This window comes from Capricornis sumatraensis, chromosome 13, assembly GCF_032405125.1.
Source record: "Capricornis sumatraensis isolate serow.1 chromosome 13, serow.2, whole genome shotgun sequence".
Classification (NCBI taxonomy): domain Eukaryota; kingdom Metazoa; phylum Chordata; class Mammalia; order Artiodactyla; family Bovidae; genus Capricornis; species Capricornis sumatraensis.
The window spans coordinates 55889768-55907422 of NC_091081.1; the positions used below are offsets into that span (position 1 = coordinate 55889768).

At 38.8% G+C, this 17655-nt stretch overlaps 1 protein-coding gene across 1 annotated transcript in view; it reads left to right on the forward strand.

Moving 5' to 3' along the window:
• Positions 1-17655, forward strand: part of L3MBTL3 (L3MBTL histone methyl-lysine binding protein 3) — a 99063-nt gene that overhangs the window by 20910 nt on the left and 60498 nt on the right. Inside the window, exons 4-10 of the mRNA XM_068984897.1 lie at positions 7256-7367; positions 7741-7815; positions 9279-9438; positions 10573-10702; positions 12474-12558; positions 14160-14251; positions 16343-16447. Coding sequence (XP_068840998.1) covers positions 7256-7367; positions 7741-7815; positions 9279-9438; positions 10573-10702; positions 12474-12558; positions 14160-14251; positions 16343-16447 — 759 coding nt within the window. The remainder of the gene's footprint in view (positions 1-7255; positions 7368-7740; positions 7816-9278; positions 9439-10572; positions 10703-12473; positions 12559-14159; positions 14252-16342; positions 16448-17655) is intronic.

Sequence of the window (17655 nt, forward strand, 5' to 3'; positions counted from 1 at the left end):
TTTTAATGTAAAAACTGGATAAAGCTAAAATACCGAATAAACAGGACTGTTCACCTCCCTTAAATTATTTATACTGTAAACTGTGAATATGGATTTTTGTATAATCACTTGTTCGGAAGCTGGTGCTTCTGTAAATAAGACTGCTTTTGTAAAACTGAGAACTCTCTTCCGAGAGCAGTGCTTCAGTCCGCTTCTTTTCTAGGTGCTCACCCTGCCCCCTTTCCCCAGCAGCCCCCGCCCCCGCCTGAGCCACTCCAGGAGCATACCTGCTGCCCCATGGAACAGGGTTGTGCAAGCACCCTCCTGTCATTTCTAATTTGCTTTTGCTCTGATCCTATCTCTGGGACCTTGAACCTGTCTGTGGCCCTTTAGACTTCGTGTTTGTACTTGGTCACTTAGGTGTTTGAACTTCTGATCTCCCTGACTGTCTCTTGGCTTACCTCGCTAATGCTTGTCTTTCTTGCCTGTCTTGACTACAAATTCATGCACCCTAATACTGACTTCTTGGAATCTGCTCCCTTTTAGTGGCTACTTGACAAGTACCTGAGCCAAAACTTTTCTAGTTGATCCTCAGTGGTGAGATTTGGACAGTCTGCTTGTTGTTGGAAAAATACTTAGATTTTAGTTGGTTTTGGTTTAATTAGGTGCTGTGTGCCAACATATCTATCTGAGTTTAGCTTAACAAAAATATTGCAGTGAGGTTTAGTGAAATCTGGGGAGACGATCTGGTTTTTAGTGTTAGTTTTCTGTGACCTTGAACAAGTCAGTTAATCTCTTTGGGGCCAATTTCCTCTTTGGTAAAATAAGGAATTAAATGAATACCAAGGATTTTATCTGCTCTAACATTCTCCAAATGTTCATCTGGATTAGATATGATGGAAATAGAGTGCTGAAATTTTTGAGAAAGAACAATTGTTTGAGATTCTGATAGTGTCAACCACATATTAGCTAAATGAGTTTTCTTTAAATTGAACTTCAGAATCTTTGGGATATAGGATCTATGTCATAAGCTGGTTATAAGGATTAAAAAGAAGTATCTGTAAAAAAAATTAACAAATTCTATCTTTTCTTGCTTTATGGTGTATTATGTAAACTACCTTTTTTATTGTTTCAGAGTCTTATTTTTCTTGTACATTTTTATCCTTATCCTGAATGGCTTTTTTTTGTATGTGTGTCAGGTGGATGATGAAATCTATAATTTTTTTTCAGTTAGATTTTGATAATAGAGTGACGTCTCCATCCCTGAGAAATTCAGATTGCCTGAAGGTTTTTTAAGCAATGGATTTTAGGAATTAACCTATTACTTTTATAAAGGTAATCAGGTAATTAAGCCACTTAGTGGGTATTGTAAACTAGGTTATTTGATTTGACTTTTAGACTCATCTAATTACCTGGGTAATTGCCATGTACCCAGTTTACTTTATGTGCTGTTGACAGTTTGATACCCCACTTAAAATATAATTTAAAAAAAATTTTCTACTTTAGAACTCCTTTTATCCAAAGAGAGTCAAAGACTCACCAGTTGATTATATTGCTTAGGACTCACTTGCTCTTCATATTAAAATTTGAGTGGCTTAGAAGATCTGATTGAGAAATTTATTTTTTCACAATTAAGTTATTGGAAAGAACTTTAAGTAAATCATGAAATTTACTCTCCTGAATCATACTTTGCCTATTTGACCCTAGAAGCTTCCCTTTTTTTTAATGGATGAAGGCATGTGGCTTTCCTAATGCGTAATCACTAAGACAACCAGCTGAAGTTAATTCAGGAAATACATAGAAGTCAGTTTCTTTTCATGGGAACAGGTTTTTATATGCTTCAGTTTATTGCCGTTTTGAAAGAACTTTTCTCTGTAAAAGCCTCATGATTGCTGGCCAATCGAGTTACATCACTCTTCTGCTTAAAATCCTTAGCAGTTTCCTGTACCTTTCGTGATAAAGTTCAAACCCCTTAAGTTCACCACAAAAGGTTTTTGGTGGTTTGACCATTACTTTTCTCTCCAGCTGCATCTTGTTTCACACTCCATGCCACCCTTTTCCTTTCCAGCCCAGTCAGCTCGTTCACACCTTGGTCTCTTTTTACTGGTCCCTGTTGCTGGAGTCCCCATTCCCCGCTTCCCACTGGGCTAAACAACCCTTATAGGAAGCAGCGTGCAAAAGCTCCTTTTTCGGGTGCAGCAGCGGAAAGAATAGAGAACTTATTCTCAGGTGGGCTCTTTGTTTCTTGTGCGTAGTTGCTCAGTTGTGTCCGACTACTTGCGACCCCACTGGCTGTGTAGCCTGCTAGGCTCCTCTGTCCATGGGATTTTCCAGGCAAGAGTACTGGAGTGGGTTGCCTTTTCCTTCTCCAGAGGATCTTCCCGGCCCAGAGAGTGAACCTTTGTCTCCTGTGTCTCCTGAATTGCAGGTGGATTCTTTACCCACTGAGCCATCAGGGATTGGCCCTACGCCTTTTATTTTAAGTCACTTATTTAACCCATTCGAGGCAGTTTCTGTCACTGATGTTAGTTTACAGATGAGTTAAACAGAGGCCTGGGGTGGTTAATGTCACTTGCTCAAGGTCAGACAGTTAGTTATTGGTAGAACTGGGTCTTAAAACCAGGCTTTTCTGATTTTAAAATGGATTCTCTTACACTGTTATTCTTGAGTCTAACAAGAGAAATGTTTTCATATCAAAAGAGATGAAAGGCAAATGTTAACAGCAGTTTAGAGGCAGTATTATGTTAGCTGGAGGGATCAGGAGGGTTTTGGAAACAGATGTCATGTGAGCTTTCAGGTGCCTGAAAAGAGGTAGGAGTCTGTGAGGACTTTTTGGGACGGGGATGGGAGAAGGGAGAGAGAGGGACATTCAGAAAGGGGGTCAGCATCAGCAAGTCCAGTATAGGGGAGACCAGGAAGGGTCCACTGGTCCTCTTGGAGTCATTAACAAGACATTTTCACTTAAACAAGCTTTGGAAACTTTACTGTTGTCTAATTTGTTATTTTAAAATGCACATCAGTGTTTGTAGATTAATATCTCAGGGCCAGCTGTAAGAGCAGGCAGGCAACTTAAGTGGTGAGGCTAGTGGAAAGATGCACGGTAGGGCTTGCTGTCCCTAAGCAGCTCTCTACCTAAACTTCTTATACGATTTCCAAAATTGATCCACAGAGAATTATTCCTCTGTGTCATAAGGATTTAGCCTTCCAGCTTCCCTCAGTAAAATGTCGGTACACTCCCAACAGTGATATGCATCTTATCTCAAAAGAATAGTTGCCACTTAACTGGGAGCAAGACCCAGCAGCAGTGATGCAGAAACCCAACTGGAAAATTCACTGCACTCTTTGTGCAGGGTTTTGCCTTGTCTTGATTGGCGTTCAGAACAGTTTAGTTACTAAATATCTTTGCCCTTAAAACAGATTGGTAAGTAGAACTCACATTTATTTCAATGTCGTAAGTAATAAAAACAGGAATCTCAGCAGTGTCTTTTAATGATCTGTTATTAAAGACAGGCACAAATAGGCTAAAGATCCTTTGTCTCTATAAACAAAAATAAAGAAGAGAATGAATTAAAGGTAGCTTAAGCCAAGAGAAACAAGTAAACCTTCTCAACCCCTTAAATATTTCAGGCATAATTGTTTTCTGATTGACCTCTATGTATCCACTAACAGAAAAAGTTAGTCTCAACTGATATGGTTGATTTGCTTTATAAAGCCCTTTTATAAAGTTTGTAATTTTTGCATTCTTGATTGTAGAATGGAGTCAGTTGCTAATTTTTTTATACTGCTTTTAAGGTGTCTAGTTTAAAAGAACCAATAATCTGAAAAAAAAAGTGATTTTGTCAAGTTTCTATGGTTCCAGCACCATTCATAAAATGTTACCAATTTCAGACTTTGAGCATATCATAGGATACTTTAAAAACACTTTGAGGTTAATGTTTTATTATAAGTTACAGGTGTACAATTTAGTGATTTGCAATTTTAAAAGGTTATAGTCTACTTATAATTATTAATATTGGTTATATTTCCCCATGTTGTACAATATATCCTTATAGCTTATATTGTACCTAATAGTTTATAACTCTTAGTGCCCTACCCCCCTGTTGTCTTGTCCCCTTTCCTTCTCCCCACTGGTAACCAATAGTTTGTTCTCTATATCTGTAAGTATGTTTCTTTGTGTTATAGTCACTAGTTTGTTGTTGTTTTTAGATTCCGTATATGAGTGATACCACATACCATGTGTCTTGACTTGTATCACTTATCATAATGTCCTCCAAGTCTATCCATGTTGCTGCATATGGCAAAATTTCGTTCTTTTTGTGGCTGCATAGTTTTCCATTGTGTGTGTGTGTGTGTGTGTGTGTGTGTGTGTGACATTTTCTTTATCCATTCGTCTGTTGATGGACACTGAGGTTGCATCCATATCTTGGCATTGTAAACAATGCTGCTATAATCATTGGGGTGCATCTATGTTTTAAAATTAGTGTTTTGGTTTTTTTGCTATATTCTTAGGAATGAAACCGTTGGCTCATATGATAGTTCTGCTTAATTTAGGTCTTTGAGAAACTTCCATAGTGTTCTCTGCAATGAGTACACCAAGTTACGGTCCCACCAAAGTATAGGAGGGTTTCCTTTTCTCCACATCCTCGCCAACATTTATTTGTATCCAGTTTCATGATGGCCGTTCTGACAGTTGTGAGGTGATGATACATACAATGACTGGTTTTGATTTGCATTTCCCTAATGATTAGCGATGTTGAGCATCTTTTTATGTGTCTATTGGCCATTCATATGTCTTTTTTGGGAAAATGTTCTGCTCATTTTTTAATTGGGCTGTTTGTTTTTTGGTGTTGAGTTGTATGAGCTGTTTAGATACATGGATGTTAACCCCTATTGGTCATATTATTTGCAGATATTTTCTCCCATTCAGTAGGTTATCTTTTCCTTTTGTTGATGTGCAAAAGTAATGTGTACTGTGCAAAGCTTTTATACTTAAATAGGTGCCCCCCTTTGGGCTTTTATTTCTTCTGTGTTAGGAGATAGATCCCCAAAAAATATTCCTATAATTTATGTCAGACAGTGTTCTGCCTGTTTTCCTTTAGGAGTTCTGTGTTTTTTTTTTTTCCCCAGCATTATTGGATCCCTTTAAACTTAATGAACCCTATCCACAGATAAATCAATGTCTGCCCTTAACCATAATTTTGCATTTATTTCATATGATTTATCAACCCTGAAGTCCATCCATGGGTCCCCGGCTTACAGGAGTTAACTGTGTTCCTAAGTGCTTTGCATTTTTACTTTGTGCTTAGACGTAGGTCAGTTACTGGCAGTGACTATTAGGAGAAGGAAGAGATAACTGGAATTAAATGTTGTTCTGTGGGAACATTATCTTTTAACTGTAAAAGTGAGCCTAAAACTCCCAGGTGTCACGGGTCTGAATTTTGATTTGAAGATTCCATTCAGCTGCGCTCTCTTTCTCAGTGTTTGAAATGCCAGGGTGTAGTTTAGCAGCAGTCTGGAAATTTGAACCACAGAAGACTTTCTGTGCAATGTAAGTGTTTTGTACTCTTTCCCACATTTTGTATTAATATTTATCAAAAAGCTTAAATTAACATCAGCGTGTAATAAAAGTAAACTTACTTACCTGGGCTAATGCCAGTTTTTTTAAAATTCCATTCAGAATTGATTTTCCACCGTCATTTTTAACGTCATTAATTAATAATCATGATGGCTTGACTTTTCTACTCTTGCCCAGTAGATGGTACTATCAGCTTTATTTTCAAATATTCTGGTTTCAGTGTTGATCATTTAAAACTTTATTTTTTCCCAACAAGTCCTTCCCAATTGACTTTTTACCACCTCTTAAACTGACATTTGTAGGTGAACCCACAGGTTTAGTATATGCATGCTACCTGGGAACTTGTATCTGAAATATAGAATAGGGAGAAAACATTTTCACTTTCCATAACTATGTCACTTGTTCTATCTAGAAAGCTTTTAATAATTGTGGACCATGTGCAGAAAATTGTTAAAGGTGCTGTTTTCACCGGGTGGAAGGAATAATTAGTTGTAAATTTGGCTGAAGATTTTTCTGTAGCCTGAACCTAGTTTGATAAAATTAATCATTCTGTTGGCATGTTGACCAAATAGATTTTTAGGTTGGAAAATAGAAGGCCTCATTTTAAATACTGCATATTTGCATGTTCATATTTATTTCTGGGAGCTATCTAAAAACTTTAAGCCAATGTTTTATGATCCTTTTGAATTTTGAGCTTTCTAGCTCTTTGTCCCCTGGTAAAATTAGTGAATCTCTTAAGTCATTCTGTTTTATGGGAAAACAGAAGGAATACAGGATGACTTTGACTCTTAAGAATGTGAGTCAACCTCGCTGTTTCAAAGAGGATGGGGCACCTGCACACAGGTAGTGGTTCAAAGCCTTCCACACATTATGCCCAGTATGATTCCACATAGGATGCCCATGAGATTGTAGAAGAATATTTGGTTTGAGGCTTGCCATGAGATGAGGTGAGAGGAAATTTTCAATATTTGGGGTCCAGAATACCCATGAAATCAAAGTGCTGTTATACTTTTTAGAAGTAAACTTGGCCTGGGGCTAGTAGACTTGTTCAGATCTCTCAGATATTACCGGTTGTTTGGGAGGACTAGAAGTGAATGACTATAATGGAGAATGCTAAAGAGCAGTGAAAGAAAGGAAATACAGAGCCTGGGCGGAGGGAGGAGGGGGGTCCCATGACTCACGCTTCAGCCTTCCTTCTTCACATCTTGGAATACGGAGATTGGATGTACAAGTCAGAATTTCTAAAATGGTAATTTTTCCTGCTCTTTGAACTAGGTAAACTTGGGTGAGACAAGTTGATTCCTGGGAAAACAGTAATTTTGCTTTTACTAACTTTAATTATTAAATAAACTGTAATATGAAATGTGAAAAAAAAAAAAAAAAGCCTGAGCCAAAAAAACAGTATTTGAAATTGTGAGCCATAAAAGTGAGCTGGCAACTCCACGGGACAGTGCAAAGATGGTGGTTTGTGTCGTTCAGAAGCGCTTTGCCGCTTGTTCTGTTCCCTCTTCCCAAAATTCCAGACTTGTTAAATGCAAAGGTTTTCGTAGTGGTAGTGAGTTTATCTGGATATAATTGGGGCTTATCTGAATATAATTGTTGAAATTAACTCTTAAAATGTAGACTCTATGTGCCAGCCTTTAAATGGTGACAGTTCTGAACACTTTTATAAATTCTGCCTCTTTCTTCTGTTGCTGCTAGTTCCGTGTAAATGAGTTTGGAGCCCTGGAAGTTATTACAGATGAGAGTGAGATGGAAAATGTTAAAAAAGCAACAGCAACTACAACTTGGATGGTACCAACTGCTCAAGAAGGTAAGCGCGGGTCATCTGCATTGTCTTTTCTCTTGTTTTTTGGAGAGTTTTTAATGTAAGACTATCTAAGGTTTTATAATAGGCTGGAACTTAGAAAATCCTGGGTGATCTTCATGTCACATATTCTTAGGTAAATTTCTATGATGAAACTGATATGGAACCAGCTTTAATATTTTTGAAATAACTGTAAAGTGTCTTCTTTCCTCAAGCCAGATCTGTCATAGCACAAGGTTAATTGAAAATTACCAAGTAAATTCATGTGGTAATAGCTTACCCAGGTGATTTAGCCAAAAGCCTGCCACTTTTTTCTCATCTGCTCCGATGGTTGTAACTAACACCTATATGCTGATGACTCCTAAATCTATATCTCCAGCCCCGACCTCTCCCCCGAGCTCCAGGCCCGTATTTCCACCTGCCTACTGGACATCTCCACCTGGATGTCCCACAGGTACCTCAAACTCCACATGTCTAAAATGCGATTCATTTTCTATTTCTTTCTCCCCTCCCCCAACCTGCTTTTTCTTCTGTAGCCCGTAATATCAGTTGATGGTAGCACCATCCATCCAGTGGACAAGCAAGAAATCTAGGAGTCATCCTGAATTTGGTCTCTCCCAGCCCATAGCCTATTACTGAATCCTCTTGGTTTTTGTTTTCTAAATTTGTCTCAGATCTGGCCTTTTCTACTTATTATCACTGCCGCTGTCTTATTTTAGGCCCTTATCACCTCTCACTTGAACCACTGCAGACATCTCTTAAAAAATCCCTCTGCTTCTGATCTCCCCCAATTTATCCAGCACACTGAAGTCAGAGGAACTTATGTAGATTGCTTATCTGACACTTCAGCAACTTCTTATTGTCTCTTTAGCAAAACATACAAAGATCTGGGTGACCCACACCCACCTGCTTGCTTTTGTCTCTTTGCTCTCTGTTCTGTTCTTTGTACGCTGTGTTCTGGCAGGGCCAGCAGCACTGAATTACATAGAATTCTCCCAGGACTATGTGGTTTCAGGCTTCCTTGCCTTTGCTCACACTGTTTCTTCTGGCCAGGATGCTGTTTCTGTCTTTGTCCAGTTGGTAAATTCCTCTTTGGCCTTCAAAACTCTATTGAGGCTTTCTATCAGAAAATCTTTTCTCGAACTACCCACTGCCCCACACTGTACCCCCCCACCCCCCACCCCCACCCCAGGCTGGATGAGTCACTTCTTCCTCTGCACTGCTTCTGGAACTTGTTCATACTTCAATTATTGCATGTGTCACATTTTATTATAAATATTGGTTTTCTTGCCTGTCTTCTCTTCTAGACTGTGAGCTCTCTTGGGCAAGGTCTGTACTGTCATTATCAGTATCTAGCATAAATGGGTGCCTAATAAGTGTTTGCTGAATGAATGATTAGCCTAATGATTCAGACGAAAGGAAATGTGGACTCCTAGACAATATGGATAATTATGATTCAGGAGATCGGCTACATTAAAAGGAAAATAGAAAGATGATTCAGCCCATTAACTAAAATTCATCAAAAACATTATATAACATAGATAACTCTTTAAATTTTGTCAAAAAGATAACAGCTGAAAAGGATTCTATGGATGGACAATTTCATCTTCTGAATTTAGTGACTAATGAAATTTTCTTCATTTTACTTTGAACTCTGTAGAAAAAGCATTAGACAAGCTTTTGCTTGTCTTTTCTACAGATGTTTTTGTTATGTAAGTGATTTGAGTGATCCCAGTTAAGCCCATCCACCTCTCCCTCCCAAAGGACTGGTCAGTGTTCATTCATTCATTCAACAAACATTATCCTTTTTATTGTGTTGCTAACAAAATTATTAGAAGAAAAAGTTTAAATGTATTTTGCCACGATTTCTGTCATGGTTTTAAGTTTTTTTTTTTTTTTTTTCTTTTCATCTTCTAGTCTTTTCTGAGAAGACTGGAATGCCTTTCAGGCTGAAGGACCCAGTGAAAGTAGAAGGGCTTCAGTTCTGTGAAAATTGTTGTCAATATGGCAACGTAGATGAGTGTCTTTCTGGAGGAAACTACTGCAGCCAGAATTGTGCTCGACATATCAAAGACAAGTAGGTTTTTGCCCACTTTCCATTTATAAAATGAGTTTTAGAGTCCAAGGCCCTGGTGCTTGAGAATAGAGAGGTTTAGTGTTCTCTGATGTCTCTTCCAAATGCCTTCTCCCCCACGCCACCCCACCCCTCAAGACTTTCCCTTTGGAGACACGTGGACTCTGATCCCACTACTGGACCAGGTGGCTTCAGTCTGAGTTCAGTTACACTGCTCATGTCCTACCTGCAATACACTCTTGGCCTCTTTCTTTAGTCTTTTGTTTACATTAATTTGCTCCCCAGCCAAGAGTATTTAGATCTCTTTGGGCTACATACACATTTTAGTGATACTGATGCTTGTGAAAATGTACTTGGGTTTAAATTTTGGGAGTTCTTAGGTAATTCAGCTAAAACTCCATGAATGAAATACAGCTTCCCCTGACTGAGCATCCACTGAATGGCCACAGTGTCTTGTAATTGTGTCTCTGTGGTTCTCAGGACAGACCGAGGATTCTGAGACAGGGCCATCAGCTGTGACTGATGGTGGTGTGATTGCCTTGGGAGACTCTGATGAGGTCAGCTTATCACTAACAAGGTGTATTTCCTGCATATACTTGTGTACTGCAAATAAATGACTTGGTATTTATGTTCTAGTGGAGTTTCTCATGTATTTTAATCAGCACAGGCTGGGGAATTGTCTGGTTTTGTTGGCCATCTGGTATTTTGCCAAATTACGTTTGGCCTTTTTTGATTGAACTTGGCATTCTCAATAATTGCTAGATTGTTGCTTTAAAATTGCCACCAAAAACTAGGATAGCTCCACATAATCGATTCTTTTATTAGTATGGATGGTAGCTGTGAAAAACCAATTATTTTAAACTTGTTAGAACCTGTTTCACCTGTAGGTGAATCATTAATTACATAATTATAATAAATAGTTATATAAATTCTTATATAAGCTAATTTCCTCTTTCTACCATGACCATGTCATTCATGATTTTGGTCTGAAGTGTCTCTTAGCTATGATATTCTAATACATACACATTTATCCTCCTGGTTAAATATTGTCAAAAGGTTTTTGGATTGCTAATCAGCATGCAGATATTTGATGGGTATTGTTTCCTAGTCACTCTTTTGGGTTTATGAATTCAGCAGAGATCAGAAGGAAGAAAGGGACATGGGAGAAGACAACGAGGAAGAAGACTCTAAGTGTAGTAGGAAGAAAAAGCCAAAGTTATCTCTGAAAGCCGACTCCAAGGAGGAAGACGAGCGGGAGGATGAGATGGTCAGTACCCACAGGGCTGCTCCTTCTGCAGGTAGCACCAGGGTTTCAGTGCTGCTTCTGTGACCTTGTTTTACCATCAGCAGAGTGCCCACCACTATCCTGTGTGTCACTGTCCTCATCTCATGATGAGAATAATAAATAGTATAGTACCCCTCCCTCAGGGTGAAGAAGTAGGAAGTCCTCAAATTGATTGCTGGAGTGAGAGAGTCACTGGCAGAACCTTCAGTTCCACAAATTAATTTTAAATTCTTCTTGACAGCAAAATGCCAGTCTCATTTTGGTAAATTGCAGACAGATCTTATAATACTATGCGAGTAGGTAGAAAATGGCAGATAAATGTCAGATATATTTAGGGAAAACTAATTCAAAATATGCTAATTAAAACATAAACATCTCATCTCTCAAGTATTTATTAGTAACTCTATATGAAAAGACAACTTTGAAGTCTCAAAGCATTTTCCTTGCGATCAATACTGAGCAATGATTATTGGTTAGTCACTGTTTTAGGAGCTGGGAATGCAGAGATGAATAAGATGGCAGAAGGACAGGATCGTTTTTCTCAGGGACATACAGTAAACCACTGGGGGAAATATCAGCCTGTGATAAGCGCTATGATGAGAAGCACAATAGAGCATTGAGATAATCTGACTGTTTTAAGCTGGGTTATCAGGAGGCCTCCCAGGGGAGGGTGGCTTGGACAGTATGATCTGAATAAGGAGGCTGATGTAAAGTTGGGAGTAAGGAGCTCTGCAGGGCAATGGAATTGTTTGGGGAAAAGACCATAATGTAAAAACATGTGTAAGCACGCTTTGTTTAAGGAAATAAGACAAGGTTGCTGAGCCTTGAAGGCTAGAGAAGAGTGGAGTAAGATGAGACTGAAGAGTTCTCTGCAGTCCAGGGCTTTATGGTAAACCAGAGTCATGAGTTGTCACTTTACTCTGAGTGTGCTGGGAAGCCGTTGGAAAGTAGAGGGCAAGGGGAATACTTTGATATGATGTTTTAAAATGATCACTCCAGCTTTGACATGTGAGAACAGAGTAGAATCAGGGAAACCAGCTGGAAGCTTATTGTAGTAGACTAAATAAGAGGGCTGTTTAAGATAGAGGGCAGTGGTTTTGAGACAGTTGGCAGGGTATATGAGGGAGCGAGAAGAATGAGAGATAACTCCTAGCTTTTTGGCTTGAACTGTTGACTGGAATCATACCATTTCTTGAGAATGGGAAGGCCAGAGTAGAGTATAGAACTTAGAGTACTTTGGCCATCATGCATTTGAGATACTTACTAGATGTCCAAGCGAAAATCCCAGGTAGGCATCTGGATACATGAGTATGGAGTCAGAGCTCGAGATATAAATAGGGGATATTTAGCAGACAGATGATCTTTCAAACCTAAGGAGAGTGATTGGATAAAGAAGAGAAGGGGATTAGATGGCAGGAGATGTCAGCAAAGGGACCAAGAAAGAGGGGCGGTGAGGTACCAGGGGACCCAGACCAGAGAGGTCAAGGAGCTGAAAGAAGAAAGCGTTTCAAAGAGGTGGGAACAGTATCTGTGCTATAACAGAGTGTAATTCTTGGAAATATTCTTATTTTGTAAGGACCTCAGGCCAAGAGCAACAGAGTTCTCAAGTGACCTATATTCTTACTTTCTTTCAAAGTTATGAAGTGAAACTGAAGAACAGTGCAAAAAAAGGCTTTCTGACAGCTCTCTAACTTTTCATTGATGCCAATTTCATGAACTTTTAAAAATCATAAACTTTTCTGCCTTATTGTAGGAAAACAAACAAGATGGGAGAATTCTGAGGGGTTCACAGAGAGCCCGAAGGAAAAGACGAGGTGATTCGGCTGTATTAAAGCAGGGTGAGTTGATGCAAGGAAGGTTTTACTTGTAATTTTCTGAAGTTGAAAATATTTCACACAGGCAGACATTTTAGTCTTAATTGTAATGCACACTATGGCAGTTAAAGGATCGTTTGGGGATTTTCTTTGATTAAATTGCATCAATAAAAGTTGGAGTTTAGAAGAAGTAGAAAAAGGCGAAGGGAAAGTGGAAATTAGCAAGTTTCAAGCAGTGTCAGGGAAAACTTGAGATCATTTTCTGTTATTTATTTTTCCACCAGGTAGGTTTCTTTTACTTCTGCACTTTGACTAAAACCTCTGGTCTTACTCATTTCATAAAATTTTAGATTTTTTTTTTTTTTAATGTTTTCTCTCAACCATAACTTCCTGACACGGTACCCTTTTTTCCTTTCTTTATTTCTCGAGGAACACTTTTTTCTCTGAGGAATCTAGAGCTTAGGCTTTGCCCTTCAGTACTTGGTGGGCTAACTTGCTGCCTTATTCATCCTGGACCTTGGGTTGTCTCCCCAGAAGCTTCTGTGTGCCCCGCTAGGCTGTGTCGAAGGACCTGCCACATCTACACGGCTGGTCTTCCATGTTAGGTCACTGTACTTTGCACAGTCCCATCCTGACCTGCCAATCACATTGTCCCCGTGAATCAGGGCCTGAACTCAGTGCTTCTCTTCAGGGCTTAACCACATTCCTCCCTTGTTCCACTCTTAAAAACACTTTGAGGTGTTTCTACTTGCATTAAGCACACAGCCTAACTTCTACATTTGGATGGCCCTCTGAATTTCATCACTGACATTAAAGGGAGCAAAGTCTCAGTTGCTCTGCACTCTGCCTCTTTGTCCTTTCTGTCCCTTCCCCTTCATTGCTGCTACCCTCGGGGCTCTGGCCCTTCAGTGGCCTTGTTACTTCAGTCATTTCCCTCTCTCAGCTCTTCCATTTTCTTCCTCTTCATGTGCTTTATCATTGCCTGTTCTAAGCTCATCTCCAAATATCTTTCCCTCAATTTTAAAACCCATCAAGCCTAACATTGTATATTCTTTCTTCATTTTTTGTTAAATTAACCCCAAATAAAATTGCTGTAGACTCCGTATCTTTATCATTTGTGTGTTCTTTTGCAACTTAAAATTTGGCCTTGGATGTATTGATTTTTTTTTACCCCCCTTTCTCCAAGTTAGCAGCCAGTCCCTAAGTTACTCTGTGCACTGACCTTTTCTCAGTTCTCAGCTCCTTGATTCATTAGGAAAAAACTTTGGAGCATCCTGCTCCTAGACACTTTCGCTTGCTGAGCTTCCATGATTCTGGTCTATCTTGGCTTCCTACTGCGTCTCCTTTATTTACTTTAGTACTTTAAGTACTTTAAGTTTTTAAAAGTACTTTAAGTTCTTCTGTTCCTTTCTTCTTCACTCATTCCTGGATATACACATAGTTTACTTTTTAGCTCTCATTTCTTCAGAAGAGGAGTCAGGGAAAGAAATTGAGAAATATCCATCATGGAAATAAGAGAAGAGCCAGGCCTGGGGGTAGTTAGAAAGTAAGATTTCACAGTAAGTATCCTGCTCTGATTCCCTAGATTTGGAAATTTGGTAAGTTTAGTCTCACTTGCCTTTCAGGTTTGCCTCCTAAAGGAAAGAAAGCTTGGTGCTGGGCGTCCTACCTGGAAGAGGAGAAAGCTGTGGCCGTGCCGGCAAAGCTGTTCAAGGAGGTACCCACCCTTCTAGAAGGCATTGTGCATAAGGGCAAAGGAGCTGGAATGCTGGTCTGGGATTAGTATTGCCGTTTCTACTGTCTGTCTAGGAAATGTGACTTGGGATAATTTTTCAAACATTGTTTTTCATATGTGGAGGGGGACCTTAGAGGGTAACTATCATCATATATGCACACCTTCCCTAGGGCCACATGCATGGGCACACAACACACATACAAATAGAGACCTACAGACAGACGCTGTTTTCTGTCAACAATTGTTAGGCTTTCGTGCATTGATTTGCAGAAGGATGCTTCTATTACTACTGAAAAACTAATAGATAAAGAAAAACTAGCCTAAAATATCATGGCTTTGAGAGAATAAAAATGACTTACTAGGGTTTGCATAATATAACAGAACATAAAAAAAACATTGTTATATTAACCACAGTAAAAATCTTTTATCAGAAGTGCATTAAGATCAGAAAAGTAGCTCTGAGTAGGAACTGCTGTCACTGGGCTAAACCAGGGATCAGCAACCTTTTTCCATAAAGGGCAATAGAAAATCTTGTAGGCTTTATGGAGTATATGGTCTTATTTATAAGAGCTTAACTCTGTTCTTGTAATGAAAGCAGCCATAGGCAATGTATAAATTAATGAACATGGCTAATATTCCAGTAAAATTTAATTCACAAAAACAGTGGTTGGCTGGTGTGTCCCATAGATCGTAGTTCACTGACCTTTGATTTAAATGATTTAATTATATATCACATGGTATATAGTAAATCTGCCATCAGTACTTTGTTACATACATATTAACACACCATTTTTAAGAAGTGGTGAATATTCAATAGCAATTTTTTTTGAAAAGTGGTGAATAGTAAATGTTGGGATGATTACATTTACATTAAGACTATTTAATTCAGATATGATAGCAATTGCATATGACTTGTTCCGTATAATTATTTTTTGCAACTTTGGTCCTTTGCATAATAGACTTTTTTACACTTTAAACAGTTTAAATACAGTTAATTATTTGAATCAGCAAAACATTCATATGATTCAAAATATAAAGTGCTATAAGAAAATTACGTGTACATATAAGCAATATATAGGCAAATCTTCCCCCTACCTCAAATCTTCCTCCTCCTGTCATGTCATCACATGATGACGTATGTCACATACTGTTTTGAACTTTGCTTTTTTGTCTGAGTTTGGCGATTATTCCGTCTCAGGTCATTTACCCACTTCATCAGTCTTTTATACTCATACATAGTATTCCATCTTATGTTTGTTCCATAATAATATAAACTGGTCCATACTGTGGCTGACATAAATGTCATGTATGTATGTCATATATATATCACATGAGTGTTACACACATACATGTGTCAGTCAGTAGAGACCAGCTTAAGTTATTATGGGACAGACATAAGATGAAATACTATTTGTATATATGGACTGTGAGTGTGCTCAGTCATGTCCGACTCTTTGCAACCCCATAGACTGTAGCCCGCCAGGCTCCTGTCCATGGAATTTTCCAGGCAAAAATATTGGAGTGGGTTGTCATTTCCTTCTCCACTATGTGGAATATATAATATATATACATGAATCTTTTGCTAAGTAAATGCTTTAGTGAATAGCCTCATACATTGCTCATTTTGCACATATGTGGCTATCTCTGTTGGGTAACTTCCTAGGATTGAAATTGCTGAGTCAAAGAGAATGTTCTTTTTTATAGATCTCAGGAGATTGCTAGAGGTTGTACAAATTTATATCCCTATTAGCAATGTATTTATACATCTCTTTCCCTAGAGCTTTGCTAGTGTACTGTAACCAAACTTTTAGATCTTTATCAGTCTGATAGGTGGAATCTATTTTATTGTAATTTTACTTTGTATGACTCTTATGGGGGAGGTTGATCATCTTTTCGAATATGTAAAACATTTGAATTTCCTTTTCTGTCATCTCATTGCTTTGTCCATTTTCACATGAGATGATTCGGTGATCCTTTTTTTTTTCCTGCATTTTTAAGAGCTGTTTATGACTTGGTTATATAGTCTTAAGAATGATTATCACTCACTAAAACTGCTGTCATTTTACATTTTAGTATCAGTCTTTTCCATATAACAAAAATGGGTTTAAAGTTGGCATGAAACTAGAAGGCGTGGACCCTGAACATCAGTCTGTGTATTGTGTCCTGACTGTGGCTGAGGTAAGCTTTGCCTCATCTTTATTTTAAAAATAAAATAGTGCTTATAGGGTTTTAATAATGGGAAAAGATCCCATTTGTTGAACACTTCCTTTATGCCAGGCACAGTACTTAGTGTTTTGTAAACATTACCTCATTTAATCTTTGCAAGAAACCTTTTTCATCCCTGTTCTATAGATGAAGGAATTGAGGCTCAGAGAGGTTAAGTGAGGTATACAAGATCACACAGCTTCAAAGTAGTAGAACCACAATTTGACCCTGGTCCATTTGACACCATAGCCTTTGCCATACCATGTTCCTTGACATAAGAGACAGACCAACAGATATTTGTATTATTTTTAGTATTTCAAGGTATCTCTGAAGTTTTTTAGGAAAAAATGTCCAAGTCAATTATGTGTATCTTAGTACAATATATGGACCTCCCTGGTGGCTCAGATGGTAAAGTGTCTGTCTACAGTGTGGGAGACCTGGGTTTGATCCCTGGGTTGAAAAGATTGCCTGGAGAAGGAAATGGCAAGCCACTCCAGTACTCTTGCCTAGAAAATCCCATGGATGGAGGAGCTTGGTGCAGGCTACTGTCCATGGGGTCGCAAAGAGTCAGCACGACTGAGCGACTTCATTTTCACTTAGTACAATATATTACTGTTTAGAGTAATGGAGAACTCTTGAGAACTTTTTTTTCCCTTTCCTTTGTGTGCTTGACTCGTTCTCTCCCTTGAGTTGGGAGAGGTATCTTTTAAAATTTACCTCCAAGAATCAGATGATCTTGTGTATTAGTTTTGCTTATAATTTTCCTTCAGTGACTTAGTGGTCTTGTAAGAAGTTTGGCTCCTACAGAACATAGAACCCATCTGCTGTGCTAGTGGGAAGAAGATTGAGAGGCTGAACTTTTGCGAGCCTAATGCCAAGCGAGACCTGGCAGAGGTTCCATAAACCCACGTGACTTTTTTAACTTAGAACTCCCCCAAGTGCCACCCTAATTTAAGCAGATGTGTGACCTCAGTGTTGGGCAGGGGTTACATAAAGTGAGTTCTCACCACATTCCAGGGATCCTGTTTCATTTAAGTATGAACTGGGGAGGCTCTTCTTTCTCCCAATTCTGCTACTAGTGGAAAGGAGACTGTTGACTTCTCCCCATGTCTGCACCAGCCTTGGTCTGGCCAGATCTCACTGTGTGTGGAGCTTTGTAAAGGACAGCCAGCCAGCACTGA